General features: G+C 32.7%; 1 protein-coding gene across 5 annotated transcripts in view; it reads left to right on the top strand.

Annotated features, from left to right (window-relative positions):
• Positions 1-14226, top strand: part of PTPRQ (protein tyrosine phosphatase receptor type Q) — a 220239-nt gene that overhangs the window by 47136 nt on the left and 158877 nt on the right. For all 5 annotated transcript variants that reach the window (XR_012510803.1, XM_045519424.2, XM_074375351.1 and 2 more), the window contains exons 23-26: positions 2830-3029; positions 4185-4434; positions 6075-6203; positions 8896-9042. Coding sequence is in view for 4 of the 5 variants with exons in the window: in XM_045519424.2 (XP_045375380.2) it covers positions 2830-3029; positions 4185-4434; positions 6075-6203; positions 8896-9042 (726 nt within the window). In the remaining variant the exon portion in view is untranslated. The remainder of the gene's footprint in view (positions 1-2829; positions 3030-4184; positions 4435-6074; positions 6204-8895; positions 9043-14226) is intronic.

Raw genomic sequence — 14226 nt, 5'->3', positions numbered from 1 at the left:
ACTATAGTTGGTTTACAATGTTTTTTTTTAACATTTTTTATTGATTTATAATCATTTTACAATGTTGTGATACAATGTTTTCTTAATTTCTGGTGTACAGCATAGTGATTCAGTTATATATATTTATACTCCTTTCATATTCTTTTTTATTATAGGCTATTACAAGGTATTTAATGTAGTTCCCTGTGCTGTACAGTAGGATATATTCTGCTAACTGACATAATTTCTAGAGGTATTTACTCTCTTGGCAAGTTATGATTGGGACAAACTAGAGAAACTGTAGGATAGTGTGAAAATAACCCTGGAAATAGGAGTTTCACTCTGTTTCTGACTTGCTGTGTTTTCTTGGGCAAATTGCATAATTACATAATTGCTCTTGTCTTATCTTTAAAAAAAGAAAAAGTAAAGAGGTAAAAATGTAATGTCAATCTAAATTTAGTTAGATCAATTGTCTCTAATTTTTTCCCCAAGTACTTTTTTTTAGTTATGCTACATAGAACCAAAATTTAAGGACGATTTCTGCAGGATAAATAAACACCATTTTTAAAATATTATTATTATTATTATTATTATTATTATTATTATTATTATTATTATTATTATTATTATTATTATTATTATTATTCCAGAAGTAATTTCTTTCTCCATGAATAAAAATACTAGGAAAAGTATAAGGTTAACCTGTTACACGTACTAAGCTGATACTACATCCACAGGCACAAAAATCTCAGTTTTAACTTCCTGTGCAGCATTATTTCATGCAAATGCAGAATTTATTTTAGCTTTACAATATTAGAAATAGTTCTTGCATCTCCATTTCTAACTTGATGGATCCTTAGAAATGTAGGAAAGTTTTGTTTAGAACTCTTTGTATTGGATTTAGAAATTTATTTTCTGGGTAAAAAAAAAATGTATGTTCTGTATAATGTACACTTTGAAAAGTTGTAGGTACTTTCACGTACTTGTGTATTCCTGCAAGTCTTCTCTAGTTGTGTCCTGAAATTTTGTAGAAGACTTATCTTAAAGATGAAGTGACTTATAAACAGAACTTTTTGGTACTTTAGTATCAAGTATTTACTTGGATCAAAATGGATAAATTCACTGTAAAAATCAAGAGATGATGGGGTTTTGGTACCTAAAAGTCCAAAAGTAGAAACTGGAATATTTAAACTAGGGAAGACCTGCCAACTGTAGAAAGAGCCAGAATTAGTCTTCAGACACCATGAAGTCACAAAAAGAAAACACAGATTTTATTGAGACAAAAATAATGTAAAGTAAGTTAATAAAATTAACCTCTTTTTAAACTAAATGTTGTTTAACAGGTTTAATTGTTTTCTATCTACATAAGGTATTTGGTCTACTTTTAAAAATATTTTGAAATCATGCTTTGGAATTTAATAAAGGTTTGATTACCTTATGAATTCAAATTTCTCTGCACATTGAGTGGTTCCTCAGTGACTGTTGTTTAAGGCCCATTTGGAAATGGGCCAGCTTGAGTGCAGTTTGTTTTATTTATATATATACATTTCAGGCATTCTTATAAAATTTGCATAATTTAGACAAATAAGAAATATAAAAGCATAATTAAGATTAATGTTAAAGCTTTGATTCTTTGACAAACATTTTCCTTTTGCTTTATTGTACTTTATCTACCCCAAAGAAATTTTTGTGTTAAATCTTTAGTATCAGAGAGCTATCATATTGTCATTATCCTTCTCAAGCTTTAAATCCATTGGTCAGTTTCCCTTGAAGAAAAAAATTTCTGTCCATTATTTTATCCATTATTAATAATTAATCACCCTCCCAGATTGTTACATTGTGTTTTTTTCATTCAAATGCAGCTGTTCTTAAGTATCTTAATTTCTACTGTTTAACTCATATCATTTGTATACAGCTCTCCTTCCCAGGACGTAACTTTCTTATACAATTTATATGGCTTTCATTTACAAATCATATTTTGGCTTTCTTCTCTACAATGTACACCTAAACTCTAGTTACTTGGTTTCTTTCTACTAAGTACTTTTACTATCATTTATATTATTTTTTTCTCAAATATCTTGTTCTGTTTTTCTTTCTTTCAGTAGTGACTTGTCACGATTGTTCTGTATTATAAAGGGCCTTGATTATTTACTCTACTTCATCAGTTTTGCATAACTTAACCTGAATTAATAGGTATTTTTCTTCATTTGGGCTTCATGTTTATCTCATCCCAACTAAAATTATAGCCTACAGATTATTATTATGCAGATGATTAATAATTGATAACAAAGTATCATGAGTTCTGATGAAAGTTGATTTTGAGGGTGTATAAAAGTCAAAATATAATAACCACAAGCAATTGGCTGATATCTACTTTATAGTAGATACTAAATATTAACATGCATTCCAGAGACCCAGGTGTGCTTTTTGGTGCAGATGGTTGGATAATGGTTTGAATTCGCCACTTCTTCATTATCTAAGAAATTTACATAATTCCAGAATATTTTAGGAAGTAAGATATTCAGTATTCAAATTTGTATAACACAAACAGCTATTGATAATTTTTCAGACTTAATTGAAATAATTTATTGATGGATATATTGGCCAAATAAACGTGAAGTAAAGCTTTTTTGCCTCTTAAACACAACTCTTTGGGCCCAGTTTCCAGTTATTTATTTTAGGCAAAAATTAAATATACTTTTAGAAGTATTACCCAAGTAAGTTTTATCCAATATATTGTGTATTTAATTTCATGTAATATGGGAAATGTAACATCCCAAATAGGTAAATGCTATTCTAAGTTTCATAACAATGTTTTTTCCTCTCCTTCAATCCCTCTCCCTTCCCCAGCTCCAGGAAAAGTGGTGAATCTCACAGTCGAGGCCTTTAACTATTCAGCAGTAAACCTGATTTGGTATTTACCTTGGCAACCAAATGGCAAAATTACCAGCTTCAAAATAAGTGTCAAACATGCCAGAAGTGGGATAGTAGTGAAGGATGTTTCAATTAGAGTGGAGGACATCCTGACTGGGAAATTGCCAGAATGTAATGTAAGCATCATGGAACATTTTCTATGTCTCAAAATTTTTAGGTAAACTTACACCTTAAGGTTTCCAGTGTATGAATACTGTATATTTTACCAAAGTGATTACTAGTTATTTAATTACATAAGTATTAAGTTATAGTATCATGTTATGTACAGTTGGCAATATTCAAGGTAGAGTTAGAGTAGGGTTTGAGAATAGTGAGATATCAGAATCACTTTGCGAGCTCTGGAAACACTGAAAGGCACAACATTTGTGATAGCCCTTGGAGGCAGGATAAGTGGAGATTATGTGAGGGTGGAGGTTGGTTACTTTATAAGCCATGAAGTGGGAAAATACAGGATATCACTGGAAAAAAGAATACTCCTGTGTGACGGGAGGAGAGGGGAATAGTGAAGGTTAAGTTTGTGAAAGTAGATTGTTTTTGTTGTATATTATCTTTAGTGAAGACTTTGTTATAACTCTAGACGTTGCTGTGAAATCCCTGGAAGTACTGTAATAATGCTTTTTAAAAAGTAATTTTGGTGATCTTTGTGATATTATTGATGAAGAAACAAACAAAATTACTTTTGTTTTAAATGCCTCAAGTTATAAAAGTCTCAAAAAGTTTTAAATTAGGATATATTTCTAATACAAACAGGCACACACACACACATACGCATATATGTTCTATTGGCTTTATCTTTCAAATACTTACACAGAAAAAAAAATGATAGTGACAGTCAGAAAGGGACCTGGGACCTATGCTTGAAATTTCACAACAGGGAAAACATTTCATCTCTTTGGCTCTTGCCCTTCTAATATAAATTGAAAAAATTCTTGTTAATGATTTTGCTATGGTTTTACCTTTATTCAAAGCCACATGAAATTCTATTCATAAGAGAGATTTAAGGTAGAAGGAATGCAATAAATATGTTCTGTTCTAAAACTGTGGACAATGGTATTAATGGTATAACTGTGAACAATAAATGGTATAAATAAAATCTAGCAAATTTGTCCACAGTTATAATGGGTAAATTAATCTGTTAAACTCTTTATCATACACATTCCGATACCAATTAAGAATAGCATTTGTAGTATAAAGAAAAACATGGATTACACTTACATCTTCACCAAGTGATACCATATTGTTTTTCCATTGATGTTTGTTTTATTCACTAGGATAATAATGAGTCTTTTTTATGGAGTACAACCAGCCCTTCTCCAGCCCCTGGTAGAGTTACGCCTCCATCACGCACCACGTATCCTTCGAGCATGCTGGCACGGAGTAACATTAACTCTGTGTGGAAAGAGCCTATCAGTTTTGTAGTGACACACTTGAGACCTTATACAACGTATCTTTTTGAAGTTTCTGCTGTTACGACTGAAGCAGGTTATATCGATAGTACGATTGTCAGGACACCAGAATCAGGTATGGCTTCTTCTTCTTCTTCTTCTTCTTCTTTTTTTTTTTTTTTTGTAGGGAAAAAAGTTAAATTATTCATAGAATAATCTTTAATTTTTTCATATAGATATTTTTGTTAAAACCCTCCTTCCCTTTCAGTAATTTTTTTTCTCCCTTATAATAACAAAAAATAGGCATCCCATCTCGAGCATCTTCAATTTTAGTACTCTTTTTTGATACAAACATAAGCCGCTAAAAGGAGAAAGGAGATTTGAAAGAAAAGACTCTTGAGCTGATAACCGTGATACTAGATCAGCTTTAAGCATTCTGTGATCTCAGCAGTTTTTCATAATCATCTCTGCCCTTCTACATCTTTTATAGTCATCTGTAGGTGACTTCTCTCACTGATATTGCTGTTACCAGGTGTGGAGATAACTCCTGCAGGAGCAGAAATATCATGAGGTTGACATTTCATTACCAGATAAAAACAGTAGTTAAAAAATACCTACCTGTAGCCTCTTTGTACTACAGTTTCCTTACGTGAAAAATGGAGGCAGGAATAGTATCTGTCTTAGGAAGATGGTGTTAGTGCTAAATGAGTTATAATTAGGTACTATTATTACTACTAAATTCTAAGAGTACATATTTCTGGATGTGATATTTATATATTTAGCTATGATATTATATCAGTGTCCATATAAATGTATATATATACACACACATGCATATATAACCATACTACATAATACCATACTGAATCTATAGTATCAGGCATTGAGTCATGATTGATAATTTGGGGGGTTACTGGAAATTATTACTGATAGGATAATTTCACTATAGTGTAGTATTTTTTTCTGATGATGTAGGTATCAGGTCTTATTATTTCATTACATGTAAGGTTGAAATTTTTCTTGATTTAAATATTTTTGACTCAGAACATTTCCTCTTCCACACTCTTAAATTCTTACAGAAAAGAAAGAAAGAGAAAGAATTTCCTGTGGGTCACACAACGTGAAGTTTGGTAGACAAGAACTTTGTTTTTAAAAATATTTGGAATGTTTCATTTCAATTAAAAGAAAAAGTAAAATATAGAAACATCTATGAAAAACAGACTGTTTTAAAATATCATTATTAGTTTTATATGTTACCAATATTACATTAGAATGTAAGTTGTAAATTTCCTCTCAGAACCAAATACAGATATTGATACTGATACAAAATTGATGTTGATACAAAAAATAAAATCACTACCAATAGATTCTGAAGATTAAGTTATTCCTTTGACCCATCTACCTGTTTATACCCGAGGGGCAATGTTTATCAAGCCAGATACCCAGGGCTTGTTGACTGCAATACATGTAAATGCTTCAGAGCAGTGTAACTGTACAATGAACCGTATAGGAATGAAGCACCGTGTGTAATCATATACAGCATTAAATAAAACTAGTAATTGTTGCCAATAAGAATTTCATCTAATGATCCACCACTTACTCAAATTCTTCAATCATAGTCTATTTTTTGCTTTTTTTAAGTGGAAAAAAAGTTTGATGTGTGATATTTTATTTTTTCTTCTGATTCTGTGTTTTGTGTATTGAATAAGGTCCTTTAACGTAAATTTTAAGTATTTATCTATTATTTATTCATTTTTTTCTCTATAATTATTTTAGTGCCTGAAGGACCACCACAAAACTGTATAACAGGCAACATTACAGGGAAGTCCTTTTCAATTTCATGGGACCCACCAACTATAGTAACAGGAAAATTTAGTTACAGAGTTGAATTATATGGACCATCAGGTAAGTATTAATCAGTTTTGTGTTTACCATTTGGAGTAAAAATTATATAAAATAAGTTACTATTATCAAACTTTTTCAGTATAAAACTCTTTATAGAAGACCCTGTAATTAAAGCGAATAATAGAAAACTAATAAGGAAGGTGAGGCTCTCTGAACTTTTTGTTTAAAACCATAAGTATCTGTAAGGATGGTAAAACACTGTCCATGTTCCATATTTCATGACAAAGAGCTGAAAGAACAAGAGATAACTCCTCAAGAAGAGAAGTGTTAGAGGAGATACATGTCTTCAAATATTTGAACAGGAGGACTTTGACTTACTCTGATTGCAAATAGATTTATGAAGAACAATGGGCTTGGTTATATTAAATCAGATTTCTACTTAGAATAAGGAAACCATTTCTAATAATTGGAGCTCTCTAAAAACTATATGGGCAACTTTATAATATAGCAGTTAATCTTTATAAAGAAGCAGGAGCTGGACATCCACTTGCCAGATATTTTGAGGGATTCATAAACTATTGTTCTAAGTTAATTAAGTAAACTCTAAAATTCTTTTGTAATCTGAGGTTCTATGGCTCTGTGAATAATGAAATAACATATGCTAACATATTATCATTTACTTGGAAGAATGGAAAAATAGATGAAGGTCCAGATTACTCATTTTAAAACTTCCAGGGATCTATCATGAATTACACGAGTAACCTTTATTTCTCATCCCTAATTACCTTATGCTCTTAAAATTCCGAAATAATTGTAGACCTAAAACATGCTGGTCTTTTTTTTTCCCCTCTTGCTTCAATATGCAGACACACATGGATACCCAGACACACCTTTTCTATTTGGGATTATTTTCTAAAACTTCCTCTTTTGTCTGTGAGGCTGATAAGTCAAGTAAGATGCATCTAGCAGCTATCATATTTAGCAACATGGAAGTCATTAGTGATCTTAACAAGAGCAGTTATGATGCAGTATGTGGGGTAAATGCCTGATCGGAGTAGATTTAAGAAAGGATGGGAGAAGAGCATTGGAGCAGTGGGTGATGGACAACTCTTTTGAGTTTTGCTGCAAAATGAAGCAGTGAATGGAAGTGGGGATTGGGAGTGGAGGTAAGCAGAGCTAACAGGTTTTCTTTTCAGAGGAAACAAAGCATGTTTGTTTGCTGATGGGAATAAAGAAAAAAGGAAAAAACGATGTAAAAAGGCAAGAATTATTGGAAAGATGTTTTCGTGTAGGCAGAAAATGAGATCTTTGGCTCAAATGTAGGGAATGGTTTGAGATAAGAATACAGATGCTTTGTCCATTGTAACAGGTTGTGAGGCAGAGTCTATGGGTGCCGATGCTATAAATAGGTATGATTAATTTTTCCAGTGTAATGAGAAGCAAGACCATCAACTGGGAAGAGAAAGTGTAAATGTTCATCTAGAAGAGTAGAGAGTGACTGCCCTAGTGAAGTTGAGTGAAGTGCTGGGCACCATTTAGAGCTCAAGCATGGGGATGAATTAAGTGATATCAGTCAGAGCAGATTTGTGTTTTTCTCCAGCTCCCTTCATTAAGAGAGGGCTTAGGTAAGGCAGTGATTATTATTGACAATGACATTGAGGCTGGATGAAGAGTGGACATCAAGTGGTGAGGAACCAAACCAAATAAAATAAGTAGTAAGATAAATGAGTTGGAGGTCCTGGGGGACTGAAAAATTGTTGGTTCTGGCTTCTAGAATAAGTGAGCAGGAGATAGGAAGCGTGGTCAGGGACAGCTACATGAAATTGAGATAATGGAGGATTTGCAGTTACTGGTAACAGCACAGTCTAATTTATGACCATGAGGGAGTGACTGAGATAGGGTGGAGGACTAGATTATTTAAGGAGAGCTTGGAATGGTTTAAGGATTCTCTCCAGGGGTATTGAAATCATCACATATTCAGATGGCAGCATTGAAGAAAGTGACATCGAAGCAGGAGCTAAACCATCCAGAATGAGGGTGGGTGACCCCGGGATTGGAAGATGACTACAACCACGAGAGTTGGTGGATGTCATTGATGACATGAGAGCTGCAGCTGTGAGCTTTTCTATGGAGGGAGCCAGAATAGTCTATGACAGGGCACTGAGGAGCAAGGGGAACATATACCACACCTGAGCGCCTAGTCACTTGAGGGCTCTGGGGAAAAATAGACTGTCACTATTTGGGTTGGCTGCAGGGAACAGCAGCAGCGTTCTTAAGGTGGAACCGGGTTTAAGTTAGAGCAAGAAGGTGAAAGAACTCTTCAGAGGTAAGGTTGAGATTTAAGGAATTTTGCTTAGAAGCTAATAGAGAAATTTTCTCAGTATATCTTTTTATAGCAGATAATGAGACTATTAGCATTTTAATTAAATGAATTTGAGTATCAAACATTGTTACTGTTTTATGTTGGTAAAAACTAATGTGTCCCTTTTAAATATGTCAAAAATAAAGTTGTAGTTCAACAGCGCCTTATGATTATGTAAAAGTATTTTTAAACACAGGAAGATTTTCATGTTTTTTCCAGTTTAATTAAATTGACATCAATGCAATACTATGAGAGCTAAATGTTTAAAATATATTCACTCTTAAAATTTTCATAACAAAGGTTAACACTATAATTGCTCTGTACTTAAATGTGAGAATGATTACATACTTGATGAATAAATAATCCAAAGTTATCTTTTGCGTTTTGCAGGTCGGATTTTGGATAATAGCACAAAAGACCTTAAATTTGCATTCAGTAATCTAATACCATTTACAATGTATGACGTGTATGTTGCAGCTGAAACCAGTGCAGGGATTGGACCCAAGTCAAATATTTCAGTCTTTACTCCTCCAGAAGGTAAGAATATCTCCTTTAGTGTGTTAATGAGAATATTATTGCATTGGTTGGTTAAACGTTATATTAGAATCTACTTGGTTTATATTTACCCAATTCGTGTTATTTCCTCATCAGACTGCTCCCTAATACATTCTGAACGTGTGTTCCTCAGAAGATTAAACCCATAGCGTGCTTCAGAATAAGAGAGACCAAAGATCAACTAAGATTAGGAACCATGAAGTGCAGTATCAGCCTACATGATTCACAATCAATATTGGCAAAATCTCAAGAAGACTTAAACAAATAAACACCTTTAACATGATTTAACCCATATTAGTTAACATAGACTATTTTCCAACATAATAATGTTCAGAGGAATCCATATATCCCACAATGACTATAATAAAGTATATTTATAATCACAAGGACATTCTAAGCAAGGGGTGATTCCTGGAAGGTGCATAATACAAATTTACCAGCCTAGACTGAAATTATTTAAAAAAATTCTCCCAAAGAAATTTTTTATTTGTGTATATTAAAGATCACAGTTTTAGGAAAATTGTAGTGTTTAAAAAAAATGTCACCATACCATGGCGCAACCTGTTTTCTGGGCCCACACCAAGCTTGCTCAGTGCTGTCATTTCTATTTAATTGTAAGATTGCAATTATTGTAGATTGTAATTATTGAGAATACAGTATTTTCTTTACAATTACACTAAAACTTGAAAAAGTTTTCAGATTTTGTTTGTGTGATAGCTAACATATAGTAACATGTGAATTAAATACACACGTGTGCACATAGGCACCTGCACACCAACACACACAAGACTGGGAGTAACGTCATCAGATAAATCATTCAAGTGTTTGACCATGAGAGGGCAGCAACTATTAGGGAATTTTGTCCTCTTCTCTTTTCAAAGAACAATTAACCGCTGATAGCATTTTGCTGTTAAAAGAATGTAAAAGTTATATCGATCTGAAATGAAAATCTTAATGTGTATATAGTTTCAATACACAGATTAAAAAAGAGATGCACACTCATAAGCCAAATGTTCTTATATTTTCAAATCAAATTTTTTCCATTCCGTTTCTCTCAGAAGAGTCTTAGCATTATATGTCTTCTCCATTAGACTTTAAGTGTCCCCCATCTCCACCTGAACCTGCTCTTCATTTTCAAGAAATCTAGGCAGATTTATGGGTGGCTATCAAACACCACAACGCAACCTGACCCTCAGCAAACTAGAGCCCTTGACTTTGGTTTTAATAACATTTTCTCAGACAACCCAATTGACCAACTAATTTCTATTCTCATGTTATGTAACTAAAATCCAGTCTTCTTTCGGGTCAAGCTGATTTTGGTGCTCCTCAGCTGAACCCACAGTTTAAGATTTTTGTTTCATTGTCATTATTCTTCGCCTACAGCATTTGACAAAAACAGGGAAATAGATAACACATTGCCACGTATGATGCTGTGTTGTTTATTTTGGATATCACTTAAATGTCTCTTTCCCTTTATTTTTTCCTGACAAAATAATAAGTAGAATTCTAAGGACATAGTTCAATATATTTCACATTATTTTTCACACCAAATTATTTTGAATAGATAACTATTCGCCCTGCATAGCGAGCAGCTTATCCTAAGTTTTTTCATACTGTCTCCTGAGCTACTCACCGGATAGACCCCATCCAGGTGGCTCTCAGGAGGACCCCCTGGCAGCAGGTGGGCTTCTAGAAGGGCAGGAGAGGCGCAGTTCTTCCCTCTGCATGCCAGCCTCCTCCCGGCGGAGTTCTCAGGGGTGGTTCAGTCTTAGGAGGAATTTCAGTGGACTGTAGGCTCTGACAGCAGTAATTAATCCTGGTCCCACTAATTAAAACTTTGCATTAAAGTAGTCTTTAAGCTACATGAGAACAATCTAATAACTCATTAGAACTCTGCACTTTCAATTAAAATTGATACTATAATTTTAGATTTTTCTTTTCATTCCTTAATACAGCAGGGTTCTTTATATTCTAATTGAAGTTGCTCTATTTTCTTCTCCATATTTAAAAGTAGTCTATAGTGTATTTAAAAATTAATTAGGATCAGCTTTTAAATTAACATATTTTAAAACAACTGGGGTTCTAAGAAATCTTCAGATAGTCATAGAAAAATAGAGTTGATTTCTAATAGAAAATATGTGTCAACATATTATAATGGGGCTGATTTTATTAACACTGAGATTGTTACGGTCCACAGTCTACTTTGATTATCAAAGAAAATCAACATGCTGTTGTTAAAGCAGTTATCCTATGCATTTTGTAAGGTTTCTACTTACCCCTTAATATTTTACTGAACAGATTTCTACATAGGCATGAAGAAGAGAAGATTTTACAAAATTTGGCAATTTAATCATCTCTAAAGGTATAAAATAGCAGAGTTGCCCACTCCAAAATGAGCCAGTGTTGCTGAATATAATATAGGCAACAGCATTTTCTTATTATTTGGGGATTAAAAAATCTTATGTAAAATTTGCTGGTTCAGTATCCCCTTAAACTTCTCTGTAATTAGTGTCAAATATCTTTTAAGGAGGTTACCATTTCTTAAAAACAAAATAGTGAAATCCATATTTACTCCTCTATAAGAAGACTATGGATGTGAAGACTTTTGTCCTCACTGATGTCAACTTGCTACTTTCTGCAAATAGTAGTAGCATCTTTGTAGGGAAATCACTGAGAGACTTGTCAGCTTTGTGTTTTTCAGGATGCTCTATGACTTATTTTTTCAGTAGATTTTTTTAAAATGCACTTCTAATGGAAGTTTAATTTGCTAGATAATGGCAAAAATTATTTTAATGCATTTTCTTTACCCTGTGCCATTTGTCTCTATTTCATTTTTTTAAGGAGTTTTTCATTTGAAAACTTAGTTATTTGAGTTACGTTGTACCAATTATATGTATCCTCTGTTTCTCATTTACTAGTAAAATTTATAGATGTGTTGACTTGAGAATGATTCTTAGGTAGTCCCCATGGACAACACCTTCAGAACTGAGGCTGAACCATGAATAATTGCCTTGTGTGTTTGATTTTCTTTAGTTAATTTGGTATCAATATTAAAGGAGTTTGATCTAATCCACACTTCTCTGGTTTCTCCATAAGAATTTGTGGTGTAACATATCGAGTGTCTTTCTAAAGACAAGATACAATACTGTCTACTCCCATTTCCTTTATTCTCTAGGCTTTTTCTTTTGTTAAAAAAAAAAAAAGAAAGTGAAAGAAGTTTGCAGTCATTCTTACACAAGTTTGGAATCCATTTTTTGGGTAATATAGAACCACTTAACCTTTACTTGGATTGTAATTTTAGGCATTACTGTCATGGGGCAATACTTACCAAGTTTTATTATATATATATATATATATATATATATATATATATATATATATATATATATTCTGATCTGCTGGGTAATTTTTGGTATCCTACTACATTATTTTGTTGCATCACATGAAACTGACCAATTCATTGTATAGTAGACAGAGTTGAGTTACCTGATTAATCTGATCAATGTAGTCATTAAATTGGCATCTTTAGTTGAGATTCTACATAAGCTCAAATTCAGTGGAAAAATGCCAAATCTCCTTTATGATTTATGTTATGCAGTACTGACTAAAACTGTCTGCATAGCTATCCTAAAATACAATGTGAAGGAAAGGTAGAATTGGACCTTTGTGTTTAAATGGCTGTGTTATTTTCACACTACACTGTTAATTGGAAAGTTCCTCTCCTCTTGAAAAAGTATATTGGTAAATATGATGGTAGAAACATAAGCTTTAGGAAAATATATGTTAATGAAATAAAACTTGTATAAGAGGTAGCCTGTGCAAAGGACTTATTCTGTCTTATTCCTCCCTCTACCCTCAAGTGCCTAGAATGGTGACCATAAGATGAATGCTCACTCTGTTGAATGATGAATGAATCAATCAGGAATGGTAGGGTCCTAGCCTACAACTCTTCCTCCATCCTTCAAAGAGGTCAAACAGTTTTTTTTTTTTTCAGATTAGAACACCTGTGGGGAAATCCTTCTATATGGAGATATACCAAAATGTTTTTAGAAAAAAAGAGAATTCCAAGAATAAGCAAATTAGAGGTGTACCCATGTTTATTTCTCAGGTTTGAGCCCAGGTTTTCTCCATAATGGACACTGGAAACTTGACCGCAGTAATCAAATAATATGGTCAGTCCAGAATGACTTATTTATCCATCTAGCCATTAACTATTGAACAAATATTTGGAATTATTTATATTGGTACCATATCTAGGAGGCTTCTTTTTTTTTTTTTTTTTTTTTTACTGGTTACTTTGTAGAGACACATTAACAAAGAAACAATTCAATCTATTGGATGAAAACTCCATACAGTTTACTGTGTGGTTTACTTAAGCATAATTAGGTTCATTATTATAAATAATACTTACATGAATTGTGATACAAATTTTCAGTTCCTTTCTGTTACCTTAAAGAACAGAGTCATTTTTCATTTGTATTATACCCCTAATGTATCACTCCTCTTCTAGGTGGAATTTACTAAACATACTACTGTGAAATATCTCAGCTTAAGAAAATGAGTTTAATATGTACCACATTGTAATCATAAGGGATAATACTTTTATGTCACATTTTTTCTTTCTTGAACCAACATTTTGTAAAGTCATTTGAACCATTTGTTTCTTATAATAACCTGGTATAGTGATAGGACCAATATAACACCCATTTATAGATAAGAAAACTAAAGATAGAGGGGTGAATTAGCTATTTATAATCACAAACTGATCTATATACAAAAAATGGACAAAAGCCCAGAGCAGCTTTATTTTTGGTTCATTATTTTGTGGCACTGTTTTCCTAGATGTTGCACTTGGTGACAAATATGTATGTATGTATGTATGTATAATTGGCTTGCAATATTATATTAGTTTCTGATGTACAACATAGTGATTTGATACTATTATACATTACAAAATGATCACCACTCAGTGACTTTCAAATGAGAACTTGTTTAAGTACTTGGTACTTCATCTTAAATCCATTGTTACTCTTTCCCTCTTTTTCTTTCTATTGCAAAGAGTGAGGGCACCTGAAATCTGAGTCACATAATTAATTTGTAAAATCAGCAATCAGTCAACTTTTTAAATAATTTTATGTAATAAAATTAAACTAGCTTAACTGAATT

The sequence above is a fragment of the Camelus bactrianus genome, chromosome 12 (assembly GCF_048773025.1).
Source record: "Camelus bactrianus isolate YW-2024 breed Bactrian camel chromosome 12, ASM4877302v1, whole genome shotgun sequence".
In the NCBI taxonomy this organism is placed as follows: domain Eukaryota; kingdom Metazoa; phylum Chordata; class Mammalia; order Artiodactyla; family Camelidae; genus Camelus; species Camelus bactrianus.
The sequence above is the reverse complement of the archived record's forward strand: the minus strand, read 5'-3'. Positions and strand labels throughout refer to the sequence as shown.